The following is a 14378-nucleotide window of genomic DNA, read 5'->3' as shown; positions in this document are numbered from 1 at the left end:
CAGGCCCTGACTGAGGCCTGAAGAACAGGCCCTGGGCCAAAGCTGAGCTCCACATGAACCTTCAAACCAAATGCTATATTTGTTTCCACTCATTAACAAAGTCTTATTAGCAATAGGATCTATGTATCTGTTCCTTTCTGAAAGACGTATTTTTCTTCTGTATTTAGAAGCAGGACAAGGCCCCATCTGGCTTTGTTCAGGGCTGTAGGATCAAAGTCACCTCCCTTGGTTCCTCCTTGAGTCCTGGCCAGGCTTTGGGAGAAAGGAAACGGGAGAATGAAACCACAAGTTCCCACACTAGCAGTGATGTCAGCTTGTTTGTTTAACAGTGTAAAAGCTGGGCCCTCTTACAGAGAGGTTGGATCTGGGGGATGGCAAAGCCTGAGGGTGACTGGGGCTGGATCTTCCTTAATCACTGCAGGCAATCTTGGGTAGTGATGGGTGGGTGCATTGCTGAGCTGCTCCTTTGGTAATACTTTGCTAATGACAATGTGCTTTGCTGAGCTTATCCTTTTGTGATTCTTTGCTGTTTTGCATGATATAAATGACACAATTTCTTAGGTTGGTGTCTGTGTCTTTGGTGCTGACCCTGCTCTCTGGTGAAACATGGCCCCATCCTGCCAAGTGTTACCTGGGAAGACAAAAACCCTCACTCCAAATGTCCCCCCTTCCTCCTTGTTCCCCACACTTTATACACAGAGCAGGATGTCCGATGGTCTGGGGTAGCCCCGGGCTCAGTTGGGGTCACCTGTGCTGGCTGTGTCCCCTGCCAAGCTCCCCACAGCCCCAGCCCCTCCCCAGCATGGCCGGACGAGGGGCAGGACAGGCCTTGGCTCAGGGGGAGCTCAGCAAGAACAAAACCATCTCTGTGTGCTCAGCCCTGTGCTCAGCACCCGGCCCAGCAGTGTCTGAGTGCCAGTGTCTGTGCCATCAGTGCCTGCCAGGGGTTTCCATGGCAAGTGCCAGCACAGGTGACCCAGGTGTCACAGCCAGTGAGGGTTGCCATGGAAACAGTGCCCAGCACGGCCCCTTTCTGTCTGGCTGACCTGGCCTTTGGCCCTGGCACTGCCCTTTGCTGCTGGTTCCGCGGCGCCTGAGCGGCCAGCGTGGCACAGGGCAGGTGGCCGTGGCACAAGGCCCCAGCACGGGATCCCCTCTGGCTCTGGGCACTGACAGCAGCCCTGAGCAATGTGCTGGCACCGTGGGGTCAGTGCAGTGACCATGGCCACAGCCCCTTGCACTGGCCCAGGGCAGGTTGGCATGATGATCCACCCTCACAGCTGGCCCAGGGCAGCTCTGCAGTGCCCTTCCCCACAGCCTGTCTGCACAGAAGCACTTCCAGGGCTCTCTGCACTTGCCTTCCCTCACTCTTGGGTCACTCCCACACCTCCCAACAACCCACTGGATGCTTTGGAGTTCCAAGCTGCTCTGGCCTCCAGGAGCTGGTCAAACTCTGCCCTGAGCCAAGTCTGCATTTGTGTTTATTGCAGAAATTCCTGCGTGTCTAAATCATTCCTTGCATGGTTCTGCCTTGGGGAAGGGGAACCACCTTGGAGGCACCTCGGGCTTGGCACAGCCTTGGAGGAGGGTGTCTGTTTTCAGTGGGGAAACTCAGGAGTTTTATATTGCTTGAAAAAGAAAAAGAAAATCCCTCTTTGGCTGTGCACCACCACTTCTCTGAGCAAAGCAGGTCCCAGGTGAGTGAGGAGAGACAGGATGGGCTTGGGGGATGTGGAGCAAGGTTGTCCCCACTGCATCACATCTCAAGGCACAGCTTCTCTGAGCAGGCCAGACCTCGTTAGGAAAGACCCTGGATCAGTGTCAGTCACAGAATGCTGTAGTCATATCTTCTCAAAAAAGAACAAGAATAAAATACACCCTTTATAATAGGAATGTGGTTTTTTTAGAAGCTCTTTGAAATATTTCTCCATAATTGCAGTAGGAAAACTTACTGATGAACTGCCCCAGGCCAGAGGGAAATCAAGGCATAGCCAAGGTTTGTCAGGACTTGCTTGATCCTAATGAGCCCCGTGGTGCATTTGGAGCTGAGCCCTGGAACCTCAGGGCCCGAGAGGAGATTGCACAAACCTTTCCAGGAGTCCAAGTCAGATGAAAACCCCAAAGGGTCTCAAAGCATAAATGGGATCCACTGAGGTCCATCCCCAACACAGGCTCCTCATGGACCCCTTGGAGGAGAGAACTGGAGGCCAGGATGGCACAAAAACCTCTCAAGAGATTCAAAATGGCACAAAAACCTCTCAGTGTGGAAAGGAAAATCCAAGGTACCTTAAAAATCCTGAGTATCTCAAAGCATTATTGAGCCCCACTGAGAGTCAATACAAAGCTCTCAAGGGACTCGTTAAAGCAGATAATTGGGGCCATGATTGCACAAACCTCTCACAGAGTCTGGATCCAAAGGGAAACACCAAGTACCTTAAAAGAACTGAAGTACCTTGAAGCATTCATGAGCCCCACTGAGTGTTGTTCCTGACAAAGCCTCTCCAGGGACTAATTACAGCAGATAATTGGAGGCCATGATTGCACAAAGCTCTCAGAGACTCCAAGGCAAAAGCCAAAGCCAAAGTCCTTTGAAAAACCTGCAGTCCCTGGGAGCATTGTGGAGCCCCCAGGGCCATTCCTGAGCAAGGCTCCCCAGGGACTCCTTCCAGCAGATCCTTGAGGCCACTGGGATGTGGGCTAGGGGGGGATGCTGAGGGCAGGACAAGGGGCTGACAGTGCCCAGCCTGGCTGGGGCTGTGCCAGGAGGCCCCAGGGCCTCAGGACAAGGTGCCTCCTCACAGCCCTCGGTGGCACAGACACTGCTGTGCCCCGGGGCACCCAGACTGGGCTTCTCCTGGGCACTGCCAGCCCTGCCAGGGCCCTTGGCCATGTCCAGCACAGCTTGTCCTGCGTGTCCCACAGCTGCTGCTGTGTCCCTGCAGGCTGCACACTCCCATCTCGCTGCCCCTGCCTCTGCCCTGCATTTCCCGTTCTCTTCTCCCTGATATCTAGTGTTGGAACATCTGAGAAGGGCTCAAAGCTGTACCAGGATGGTTTAGACTGGACAGGAGAAAGGGTTTCTTTACTGAGAGGGTGGTCAAGCACTGGAACAGGCTCCCTGGAGAGGTGGCTGATGCCCCAAGCCTGTCCGTGTTTAAGAGGCATTTGGACAGTGCCCTAATGCCTGCTTTAACTTTTGGTGACCCTGGAGGGGTCGGGCAGTTGGACCAGACTCTCATTCTGGTCTGAACTACAGATCATTCCCAGCGGGACTATCCTGGTCCAGTCTGTCCCATTCCATAGTCATACCTGTGCACGGATCCCTGCACAGCTGTGCTCGGACACTCGTCTGCTCAGCAGCTTCCCCTGGATTCCAGTCTCACAGCTGAGGCATTTGGGCATCTGAGCCCTGAGCCCACAGCCCCATTCCAGGTGCTGCTGCAGACCAGACACACCCCACACCCCCACACCCCTAAGTCCAGTCCCTCCGGTCACTCCGTGGCCAGCACCGGTGGCAGGTGGGCTCTTTGGTGCCCTCCCCCAACTGCTGCCCTCACACCCCCAGGCTCCCATGCTCAGGCAGAACAGGGATTTGCTCACACAGGGGGAGAATTCAAGTTTAATGAGAAGACAGGACAGACTGCTCTGGTTGGGGTCCTCCCCTCACCTTCCCACAAGTCCTGTGCTATCCAAAACTGCTCCTCCTCCTCCTTCATCCCAAAACGTGTCCTACACGCCAGGGCAGCAATCCCCTTAGTCCAAATGGTGACCTGCTCTCAGTGACTTTGGGGTTTCAAACGTGGACATGAGGGCTGATGGCTGTCCCAGGAAAGGAGCTGGGACAAGGTGTCCATTGCTCAGGAGCTGTAATTTGGATTGTCACTTGCCACTGTTCTGCTGAGCTCTTCTCTGTTTTGGAGATGGGCTCTTAATGAGCTGGGGGCTCTCCAGTGATGGGCCTAGGAGCAGCCAGGGCAGAGAATGAACTGAGTTTCTCCTCCTGCCATTGTTGGTGCCCTGTCTGGGTGTGCAGATGAGTCTCTTATCTCTTAACCTGACACAAGCCTGCAGGAGCATCAGTCTCCTGAGGCAGCCCTGTTTGGAGGCTGCACTCACAGGCACTGGTATTGTGCAACAGATGGCATCAGATTCTTGGGATGGCTTTCCAGAAATGCACCATGGTTAGGGGAAAAGCTTTGCTCTTGCCCTGGCAATGGATTTGTTCAGGGCCAGGATCACAGTTTTGTTCCAAAGGCTGTAGATGAATGGATTTAAGAATGGGTACAGGACTGTGTTGAGCAGAGCTACAATTCTGTTGGTCCTCAAGGAAACATCTTCTGCAGGACACGTGTAGAGAGCAATGCAGCTCCCATAGGCAATGGACAAGGTGATGAGATGGGAAGAACATGTAGTCAAAGCTTTCTTCCTCCCAGAGGCTGCTGGAAGATGCAGAACACAGGAAAGGATGCAGGTGTAAAATGCCAGAGTCAAACATAAGGAACCCAGCACGACACACGCTAAGAAGACAGAGTCTATTTTCCAAAGCAGGCTGGTGTCAGAGCAGGACAGTTGGAACAAGGGGGAGTTGTCACAAAGGAAATGGGGGATCTTGGAGCCACAGAAAGACAGCTCCAAGAGGAAGAACAGCCGGTAGCTCAGCAGGGCAAAGCCGAGGACCCAAGCAGCAACAACCAGGTGGACACAGAGCTGAGGCTTCATGATGGCAGCATGGAGCAAAGGTTGGCAGATGGCAACATAGCGGTCAAAGGACATGACAATGAGTAGGATGAACTCTGTGCAGCCCAGGGCAAAATAGAAATAGTTTTGGGCAAAGCAGCTGCTTCGTGAGAGAGTGTTCTGACCAGAGCTCAGCATGACAAACAATTTGATGCTTGTGGAGGATGTAAAGCAGATCTCCAGGAAGGCCAGGTTGCTGATGAAAAAGTACATGGGGGTTTGCAGCTGGTGATCCACACACACGAGGAAAATGATGGTTGCGTTCCCCATCACTGTTGTCAGGTACATGAGCAGAAGGACCCGAGAGAAAAATACCTGCAGTCTCGGATCAAGCTCTGGGAAACCCTCTAGGATGAACTCAGTAACTGCTGTTTCATTTTCTGGTCCCATGCTGAATTCCAGCTCATCCTGCTGAGACAGGAACATGGCAAAACCAAGTGGGATCATTTCACAGTCTGGACAAACATTTCTATCCTTCCTTCTCTGCTGCTTTCTTTTCCTGCACTCTTGCTATAGAGCACAGAGATTGTGCTTCAAACAATTCTCACACCCTGATTGTTCTCTTTCCCATTTCAGGTAGAGACCTCAGAGATTTTATTGTGTTCTTTCTACCTTTTCCAAACACTCCCAAAGAATTCTTTCACCAGAACAGAGGATTCTAAGGAGTTATTGGCTATTTCCCCCCATTCCTGGGAAATTCCCAGCTCACTCAGACTTACTGCAAACATCTGTCACACCCATGCGCCAAACACCTCTCATCTACAGCACAAACACTAAACGGTGAAATTACACCAATCTGTGCATTGAACTTCCTTGTTTCTACTTTTCAGTACTTGCCTTCGGATCAGGAGTCCCTGAGGAACTGTTGCTTCCAAAAGAAGCAATCCCAAGTATCTCTTTTGCAACCTTCTGCTTTCTTCCACAGCTTTTTCCTCTCTGTCTCTTCAGGAAAGGAATGGGGAGGGCAGAATAGGGACCAAGTAGAACTTGGATTTTTAGTACTCTAAATGAGGACTGGAATTTATTATGGATCCACACAGAGTGTCACAATCTGAGCTGTCCCCTGTCTGCAGCAAAATGAACCTGTGCAGAGCAAGGGAAAAGTGCCAGGAAGAGATTTGTAATTTTTGTTTTATGTGCCAGTTGGGAGCACCCAGCCTCCAAATGTTCTCTTGTCTCCACTGGCTACAGAGGGAGCCTCGAGAAAACAAATTCTCCTGGGTGCCTGCAGGGGAGTAGATGAAACTCACTTTTCAGGTCTCAAATCCCTGATTAAGTAAGTAATTAAGTTACTCTGTTTTGAAACCAAAACACACAGCTAAGAAAAGATGTATGAGAAAAATATATGCAATAAAGACTGGTGTTCTCCTTTTCAGGTTTTTTGATTTGCTTTTCAACATGGAGAAGAGCAGAGCAGATGACATTGAAAATAGGATTATTTAAAATGCCAGGGGAGAAGAGGAGAGGGAGGGTCTGAAGCAGTGAAACAAAGCTCTGTTCATGTGCAACCAGAGCACTGAAGTCATCGGTCCCCTGGGTGGCCCAAGGGCTCTCCCATCTCATTGTCCACCCAGAGCAGAGGAGAGCCTGGTCTGAGACAGGCCATCAACTTGAAACCAAGTGACTGAGTTCAGTCAAGAGCCCTCAAAATGAACCAACTCTAAAATGAGCACAAATGAGTCACCTTCAAAATTAACTGTGGGACTGAAATGTTTGGGAGCTCTCCAGGTGGGGACTCGGGGCAGCCCTAGAGATGAGCAGATCCTGCTGTGCCCAGGACGATTCTTGTGCATAAATGCAGTGATCCCCACCCTGGGTGGAGGCTCTGACTGCTTCAGAGACCCCCCTGTAGCACCTTCTGCTGCACAGCTGAGTAAAACTGAGCAAATTCCAATTCCATAGGATGCTTCCACACTCCAGAGACCACAGGGCAGGCGGATTATCAGAAGCAATCAGAACAGCTGTAAGTGAAGCCACATTTGATGCAGTTGAAGGCTCTGTTGCAAAGGACACTCTTCCAAAGTGAGTTATTCCACAATTCAGTCAATCTTTCCCCTGAGGGCTCATCAAAGAAGAGCAGAGGAAGGAAGAAAAGAGACTTGCTGTTAATCAATGTGCACACTGTAAGAAAGAGAGGCGTTTGAAAAGGGACTGTCCACAGGTACAACACGAAACTCCCCTCTCGTGGCCATCACCGATGGTCACTGCGGGGGACCAGAGGATTCTTTCCCAGCAGAACATCCGGTCACAGCTAAGCTGGGACAATGAGGAGGTCAATGAGGAGTTAGGCTTTTTAGTGGCTACAGGAGCTGGTTGCTCTGTGCTAAATACAGTAAAAGGAAACTTGAATAATGATTCTATAACAATCATTGGTGCAACAGGGAATCATGAAACTCAGCCATTTTTCCAGCCCATTGATTTTAAATTAGGAAAACAATGGGTGACTCCCCAGTTTTTGTATCTACTCAATTTACTTAAGCCTCTCCTTGGACAATTTATTGGAAAACCTGAATGCTAAAATCAAGATTAAAATGGCAAAATGCAGGTTATTACTCCAAAATCTAATTATGTGGAAGCCTCTGTTTTTGCACTCCAATCTTCAGATGTGATCCATCTGCCATCTGTATCACTTGAGGATGCAGTAAATCTGGTAGTCTGGACTGGAGAGGTGCCCCAGTGACCCAGAAAAGCAGAGCCTGTGAGAAACAAATTGAAACCCTGAGCAGGACCAGTAAGGCAGAAGCAATACGCTTTGAGAAAAGAAAGTTGTAAGGGGTTATTATCCCTTGGATAGATTTATAAAAGAAAAGAAAGATTAGATTTATAAAAGAAAAATTTATAAAATAAGGCCTGTTGAAGGAATATGAATCCAAATTTAATAGCCTTATTTTGCAGTTAAGAAGGCAAATGGAGAGGATTAGTGGCTGGTACAGGATCCTAGAGCCATAAATGAGACAGTAGAAGATATACAGCCGTCCGTCGCAAATCCTTGTACCTTGCTAACAACCTAGAGTGAAAAATTAAAATGGTTGACAGTGTAGAATTTGAAAGTGGCTTTTTCTGTATCTCTTGGAGTAGTGAAAGTCAAGAACTATTTACTTCTGAATGGGACAGTCCAAACACAGTGAGAAGAGCCCGGCTGACTTGGCCAGTTCTACCACAGGAGTTTAAAAATACCCCCATGATATATGGAAACCAAGTGGCAAAAGAACTGGAAGAATGGAATCATCAGAACCCTCTTTGGAGTCTTGTTCCAGTCTGGAGATGGCATTCATCTCTGAAACTGAAACTCAGCAGCAGTTCAGGGATCAGACTGTGGCATTGTGGAATTTTCTGGGACTAAGTACAGAGTACAGAGTACAAACATTCCAGAGCACAGAACCCTACCTGGGATTCAAAATCCTCCAGGGACAAAGGAGGTTGGGACAGGAAGGAAAAGAAGCAATTTGGCAAGTCCCACAGCCATGAACAATGAGAGAGTCACAGGCATTTCTCGGGGTGTGGGATGATGTCAGCTGTGCATCAGCAATTATGGGCTGCTGCTAAAGCCTCTGTGTGAGCTCAGGCAGCTCAGCAGGGCTTTATAGTCTGGACTGGTGTGGCATGGGCTGCCTTTTCACAGCTCCAGCGAGCCCTCATGCGGGCCCTGCTTTGGGGCTCTCAGACCCCATGGACCCATTGGATCTGCTTTTTCCATGTGAGAGACAAAACCCAGCACGGGGAGTGCTGTCACAGTTCCTGGGGACCGGAGCAGGGCTGTGCCTACTTTTCACAGCAACCAGACAATGTCAGCCAGAGCTGCTGGGCTGTCTGAGGGCAGTAGCAGCTGTTCTTCTCTTCATCCAGAAAGCTAAAGAACTGACTTTGGGACAGAGTGTTATAGTTTAAAAATTCTTTCAATGCACAGCTCAAGATGAAACCTCCTGGGGATTTAAAGAAATCTGGACCAAATTTCCTTCATGGTTACCCAGCTGGGTTTGGCTAAAACATCTGTTTATAATGGTCACCACAATAATTGCTGTATGGATTTAGCTTGCATCACAATTCAGTGTTATAGTGCCCTACACTATAAAACAAAATAGAGATATTGAGAGACCGGTGCCCATAAGGAACTGAGTCTCAAGAAAAGGGGGGACTTGATGAGAGCAGTAGAACAGAACAGCACAACCTTGGAGAAACAGATAAAGGATGTAACTCATGCAAAGCACAAGCATGATGCCAGCTCTGCTCTGCAAGGCTGACAAAGCAGAAGTTATGCAAAACAATGATATTGCCCTTACTCAAAAGCAGGAGTTGAGGAACAGCCATCTAAAAAGGACACTGGATGTTGGAGACAGACCCCAAAGAACCACATAAAGACTTCTGATAAGGGGTGCAACTATTTCAAATAAGTCAAAGGAAGTGGGGATAGCTCATGAATATGTAATCAGTGTGTCTGCAAAAAATTCTTCACTCGATGCTCACTGCACTCAAATGGATGTAGGATCAGTCAAATGACTGCCATGCTGTATGTAATAAAGAATATCTACTTTCAAATACTCAGAACTGTGTGAGAAAGTTTCTATCCAGCACATTTCAGTATCAGTGCTGTCCTTGACTCCATTATGCCCCACAGTTTCACAGTGGCCCCTTGGTTCCATCAGGCCCTGCTGTATAACAATGGACCCTTGGTTCTGTACTCTCAAAATGGCCTCCTTGGTTCTGCACTGCCACAATGCTCTCCTTGGTTCCACGAGGCCTTGGTGTGTCACAGCAGCCCCTTGGTTCCATGAACTGCCATTGTGTCACCCGCTCTCTTGGATCTGCAGTATCACAATGGACAATTGGTTACAAGCAGCCCCACTGTGTCACCATGAATATTTGGTTCCATGGGGCCGCACAGTGTCACAACGGCCCCTTGGTTCCACAAGGCCTCGCTGTATAACAACAGCCCCTCAGTTCCATGAGGTTTTGTTCTGTCAGCAATGGTCTCCTTGGTTCTGTAGGGTGAAAATGGCTGCTTGGTTCCATAAGGTTCTCAGTGTCACAGGGGTCTCCTTGGTTCCATGAGGCTCTGCAGTGTCACAATGTCCCATAGTTTCCAGGAGCTTCTGTCCTATCAACCATGTCCTTTGTTCCAATGAGGCCCCACAATGTCACAATGGCCCCTTGGCTCCATGAGGTTCCATAGCTTAAGCTGGTTGCCTTGATTCCAAGAGATTCTGCTGTGTCACAATGGCCCCTTGGTTCCATGAGGTTCCACAGCATCACCATGGTCTCCTTGGATCCACAGTATCTCTATGGACCGTTGGTTCCATGCAGCCCTGCTGTGTCACATTGGTTCCTTGGTTCCATGAAGCTTCACTGCATAGAATTGGAATCTTGGTTCCATGAGGTTCCAGGATGTCACAATGGTCTCCTTGGTTCTTGTTGTGCTTTGATATGGAAGTGAAATTTTTTTTTTAGGAAGTTGGGTCAAACTAATTAGTGGTCAGGTTTGGATATTGGTTCTTGGAGTGACTACTGAAAGTATGGAGATTCTTTTGAGAACACAGAGGGTTAAAAGTAAGAACTTCTAGAGGAACTCTCTCTTTCCTTCTGGTTAGAGAGTGCAGACTCTCTTGCTTAGCTATGGGCTGGGTGGGGGAGGCGAAGCTATGTGGCTTTGTGTAAGTAAGCTGAGGGGACTGAAGGTTTGGAACTGAGCTGGCTTTTGCGGACAGAAGGGTGGAGAGAAACAGAGATGCTATTAGAGATGCTTTTAGAGATGCTTGTAGAGGGAAAGAGACAGAGAGCTTGACAGCACCTGGAAAGAGGAGAAGGAGAAAGAGGGGGGATGATGCTCAGGGTGGGAATGGAGAATGCTGGGCAGAGATTTCAGCTGTCTAGGGAGTTGGAACTTTTAACCCTTTCCTGGGAAATGAGGGCTTTGTAAAATATTACTCCTCCTCGATTTGTAGTAGAAGAGAGACAGTCTAGGACTTGAGATGTTAGAAAAAGAAATTTTGAGGTGGGAGGAGATGATGGAGTAGCTTTTAGCTGGACTTTTCTTGTTAGCCATAGACTAAAGCAAATTGTCCTGCAATAGAGACTGCATTTTAGGGGGATGCAGTGGTGACCCAAGGAGACCTGCTTCAGCAACCACCAGCACAAGAATAGCAAGGAGAGAGGAAAGCTGAAGAGAGAATGGTGGTGCCCTCTGTCTTCAGGAAGAAGATGATCTCTGTTCCTGGAGCCTTGGCCCCAGGGGAAAATGGGGGGGACTGTGGTCCCAAGATGAGAAGCTGAACTGTTGTCTCTTTTGGTCCATAGCAAAGCATCCTTAAAGGAGTCCTATGGGCAGTCTGTCCATGCACAGTAGTGAGAGCACTGTGCCATGGAAAGGAGAGTGTGACACTGGCAGATTTTCTCCAGGCAGTTACCATGTGTGACATGGAAACACAGGAAGTGGCAACTGTGCTTCCTGGGGCGGGGTGGGGGGTGGTGTCTATGGTGCAAAAGAGACTTCTCTCTACCTTAATAAACTGAGTATTGATTATCTGAAGGGCGGTAATTTAATCAGGAATCCCGGGTGATGTTTCATGGTGGTCGTTTTAGAAATTGGGAGGAGGAGGAGGGGTGTTTTAGATGGTCTTCATCCTAGATTGAGTGTGTGTCTTCTGTAGGAGTAGTTTAATAAAGTTTTTCTCCTTTGTTATTAAGCTTAGGCCTGCTCTGCCCTGTTCCTAATAAACATCTCACAGCATTTATTTAAGAAAGTGTATTTTCATGAGAGCACTGGCATTGCACCAGTGTCAAACCATGACAGTTCTGGACGGTAACAATGGAGCCTTGGTTCCACGAGGTTCCAGGATGTCACAATGGTCTCCTTGGTTCTGGACTGTAACAACGGACCCTTGGTTCCACGAGGTTCCAGGATGTCACAATGGTCTCCTTGGTTCCACGAGACCTTGCTTTGTCACAATGGAGCCATGGTTCCATGAGCTTCCATAGTGTCACCATGGTCTCCTCGGATCTGCATTGTCACAATGGACAATTGGTTCCATGGGACTCTGCTGTGTCACAATAAACCCTTAGTGCCATGAGGTTCTCTAGTGTCACAATGCTCTCCCCGGTTCAACGACACCTGGCAGTGTCACAATGGCTGCTTGGTTCCATGGGCTTCCATACTGTCAGCAATGGTCTCCTTGTTTCTGCAGTGTCACAATGGACCCTTGGGTCATGAGGTTCCTAAATGTCACCGGTCTCCTTGGTTCCATGTGGCCTGCTGTGTCACAGTGGTTCCGTGAGTCCATGTCCCTTGGTTCCATGAGTTTCAGTACTGTCAGCAATGATTCCCTGTTCCAATGTGGGCCCGCTGTGTCACCATGGATTCTGGGTTCCATGAAGTTCTTCAGCATCACAATGGCCCTTTGGATCCATGAGGTTCCTTAGTGTCACCATGGTCTCCGTGGATCCGCATTGTCATGGTGGACAAATCGCTCCATGCAGTCCCAACGTGTCACAGTGACCCCTTGTTTCCATGAGGCCCCACTTTGCCACAATGGACCCTTGGTTCCATAGGTTTTATCCTCTAACAATGGACTCCTTGGTTCTGTGAGTTACCCTGCTTTTTACAGAGGTTTCTTTGGCTCCAACAAGGCCTGGCTGTGCCTCAATGCACCCTTGGTTCCATGAGGATCTGGAGTATCACAAAGGCTCCTTGGTTCCACAGGGCTTTGCTGTGTCACCATGGATCCTCTTTTCCATGAGGTTCCATGGTGGCGCCATGGTCTTCTTGAATTGGCAGTGTCACAATGGACCACTGGTTCCATGAGCCCCCGCTGTGTCACAAGGGTGTGCTTGGTTCCATGAGGAACTAAAAAGCTCTGCATAAACCTTGAGCAACACCTGCTTAACACAGCTGGGAACATCTGTTTGCATTCAAAAGGGAGGTTAAAGGTGAGAATGGCACCAGCAGCTTCCATCTGCAACCGAGATCCAGGGAAAGGACAGGGACAGAGAATTCAGCTGAAGGACTCAGAGAATTCTGCTTCCAGAGATCATTTCTGGCCACACTGTCCCTTGTAGAAAGGTGGCATCATTCCAGGCAGCCTGTACTGAGCAGGTGGTTCCTGAGTGGGGTTTGTTGTTCAGGAAACCTGCTCAGGCTTTCCCATTCCTTCCTTACAAACAGGAAAACTTCTCCTGGGCCTGTGTGCAGGCAGAGCCCTGAGGAGAGCAGTGGGACATGGTGCAGTTGGCTGGGACACCCAGCTGCAGAGCTCAGGGGACAAGGTTCTGGTGCAGGGCACAGGGATGTCAGTCCCAGGTGGGCCATGTCAGACGTGGTGAGGCTGGGGCTGAGGAGCGGGTAGTCCAAACAGGGTCAGCCTGCAAGGGGCTCATTCTTCCCCATGCCCAGAGCTCCCAAGGAGACATTCAGCATCAAGACCACTTGGGGAATGCTTCTGTTGCCTCTTTTCTGAAATGAAAAGTTCAGAGTTTGTTTGAAGACCACCAGACCTTGTGCTTGTAGGTGACTTTAACCTGCCAGATATCTGCTGGGATCTCAACACAGCAGAGAAGAGGCAGTCCAGGAGGTTCCTAGAGTGTATGAGGACAACTTCTTGTCACAGCTGGTGAATAAGCCCACCACGGGAGGGACTACCCAGACCTGCTGTTCACAAACTGCTGAACTGGAGAAGGGCTGGTGGGACATGTGGGGCTTGGAGGCCATCTGGGGTACAGTGACCATGAAAGTACAGAGTTTTCAGTATTTGGTGAAAAAAGGAGGGGCATCAATACAACTTCCACACTGGATCTCCAGAGGGCAGACTGTGGCCTGTTAAAGAGACTGATTTGAGAGTACCTTGGGAAGCAGCCATTAAACGCAAAGGAGTCCAGGAAGGGTGGGTGTGCTTCAAAACAGAAATCTTGAAGGCACAGGAACCGATTATACCAATGTCCTGAAAGAGGAGCCGACTAGGGAAACAGCCGGCCTGGATGGGCAAGGAGTGTTGCAAGGACTAAGGAGAAAAAAAGAGGGTGTATCATCTTTGGAAGGAGGGTCAGGTATTGCAGGAAATCCTTAAAAGGGTTGCCAGGCCATATAGGAAAAAATTAGAGAGGCAAAAGCCAACTTAAAACTCAATCTGGCCACTTCTGTAAAGGTTTATAAAAACATATCTTTATTAATACATAATGGTAAAAGGAAGGGCAAGGACAACATCTATTCACTATTGGATGTGGTAGCGAATGCAGTCACTAAAGATGAGAAAAAGGCTGAGGTAGTTAAACCCTTCTTTGCCCCAGTTTTCAACATTAGGACAGGTCATGCTCAGGACAAGTGTTCTCCTGACCTGGTGGATGGGGACAGGGAGCAGAACAGCTCCCTGGAATCCAGGAGGAAGCAGCTGGGGACCTGCTGAGCCACTCAGATGCTCCCAGGTGTCTCTGGCACCAGATGGGATCCATCCTAGGGGCATGAGGGAGCTGATGGATGAGCTCCCCAAGCTGCTCTCCATCATTTACCATCAGTCCTGGCTCAGCAGGGAGGTCCCAGAAGACTGGAGGTGCCAATGTGAGCCCATCCCCAAGAAGGGCTGGAAGGAGGATCTGGGGAACTCCAGGCCTGTCAGCCTGACCTCGGTGCCCAGCAAGGTTATGGAACAGATCACCCT

The 14378-nt window shown here is 49.4% G+C and overlaps 1 protein-coding gene across 1 annotated transcript; it reads right to left on the bottom strand.

Moving 5' to 3' along the window:
- Positions 1–3601: 3601 nt before the first annotated feature.
- LOC128783160 (olfactory receptor 6M1-like) lies at positions 3602–5397 on the bottom strand. The gene has a single exon (XM_053933760.1). It carries the CDS (start codon positions 5182–5184, stop codon positions 4183–4185), a length of 1002 nt encoding a protein of 333 aa, XP_053789735.1. The 5' UTR covers positions 5185–5397; the 3' UTR covers positions 3602–4182.
- Positions 5398–14378: the final 8981 nt, after the last annotated feature.

The sequence above is a fragment of the Vidua chalybeata genome, unplaced genomic scaffold, assembly GCF_026979565.1.
Source record: "Vidua chalybeata isolate OUT-0048 unplaced genomic scaffold, bVidCha1 merged haplotype W_reject_20, whole genome shotgun sequence".
NCBI classification, from domain to species: domain Eukaryota; kingdom Metazoa; phylum Chordata; class Aves; order Passeriformes; family Viduidae; genus Vidua; species Vidua chalybeata.
The sequence above is the reverse complement of the archived record's forward strand: the minus strand, read 5'-3'. Positions and strand labels throughout refer to the sequence as shown.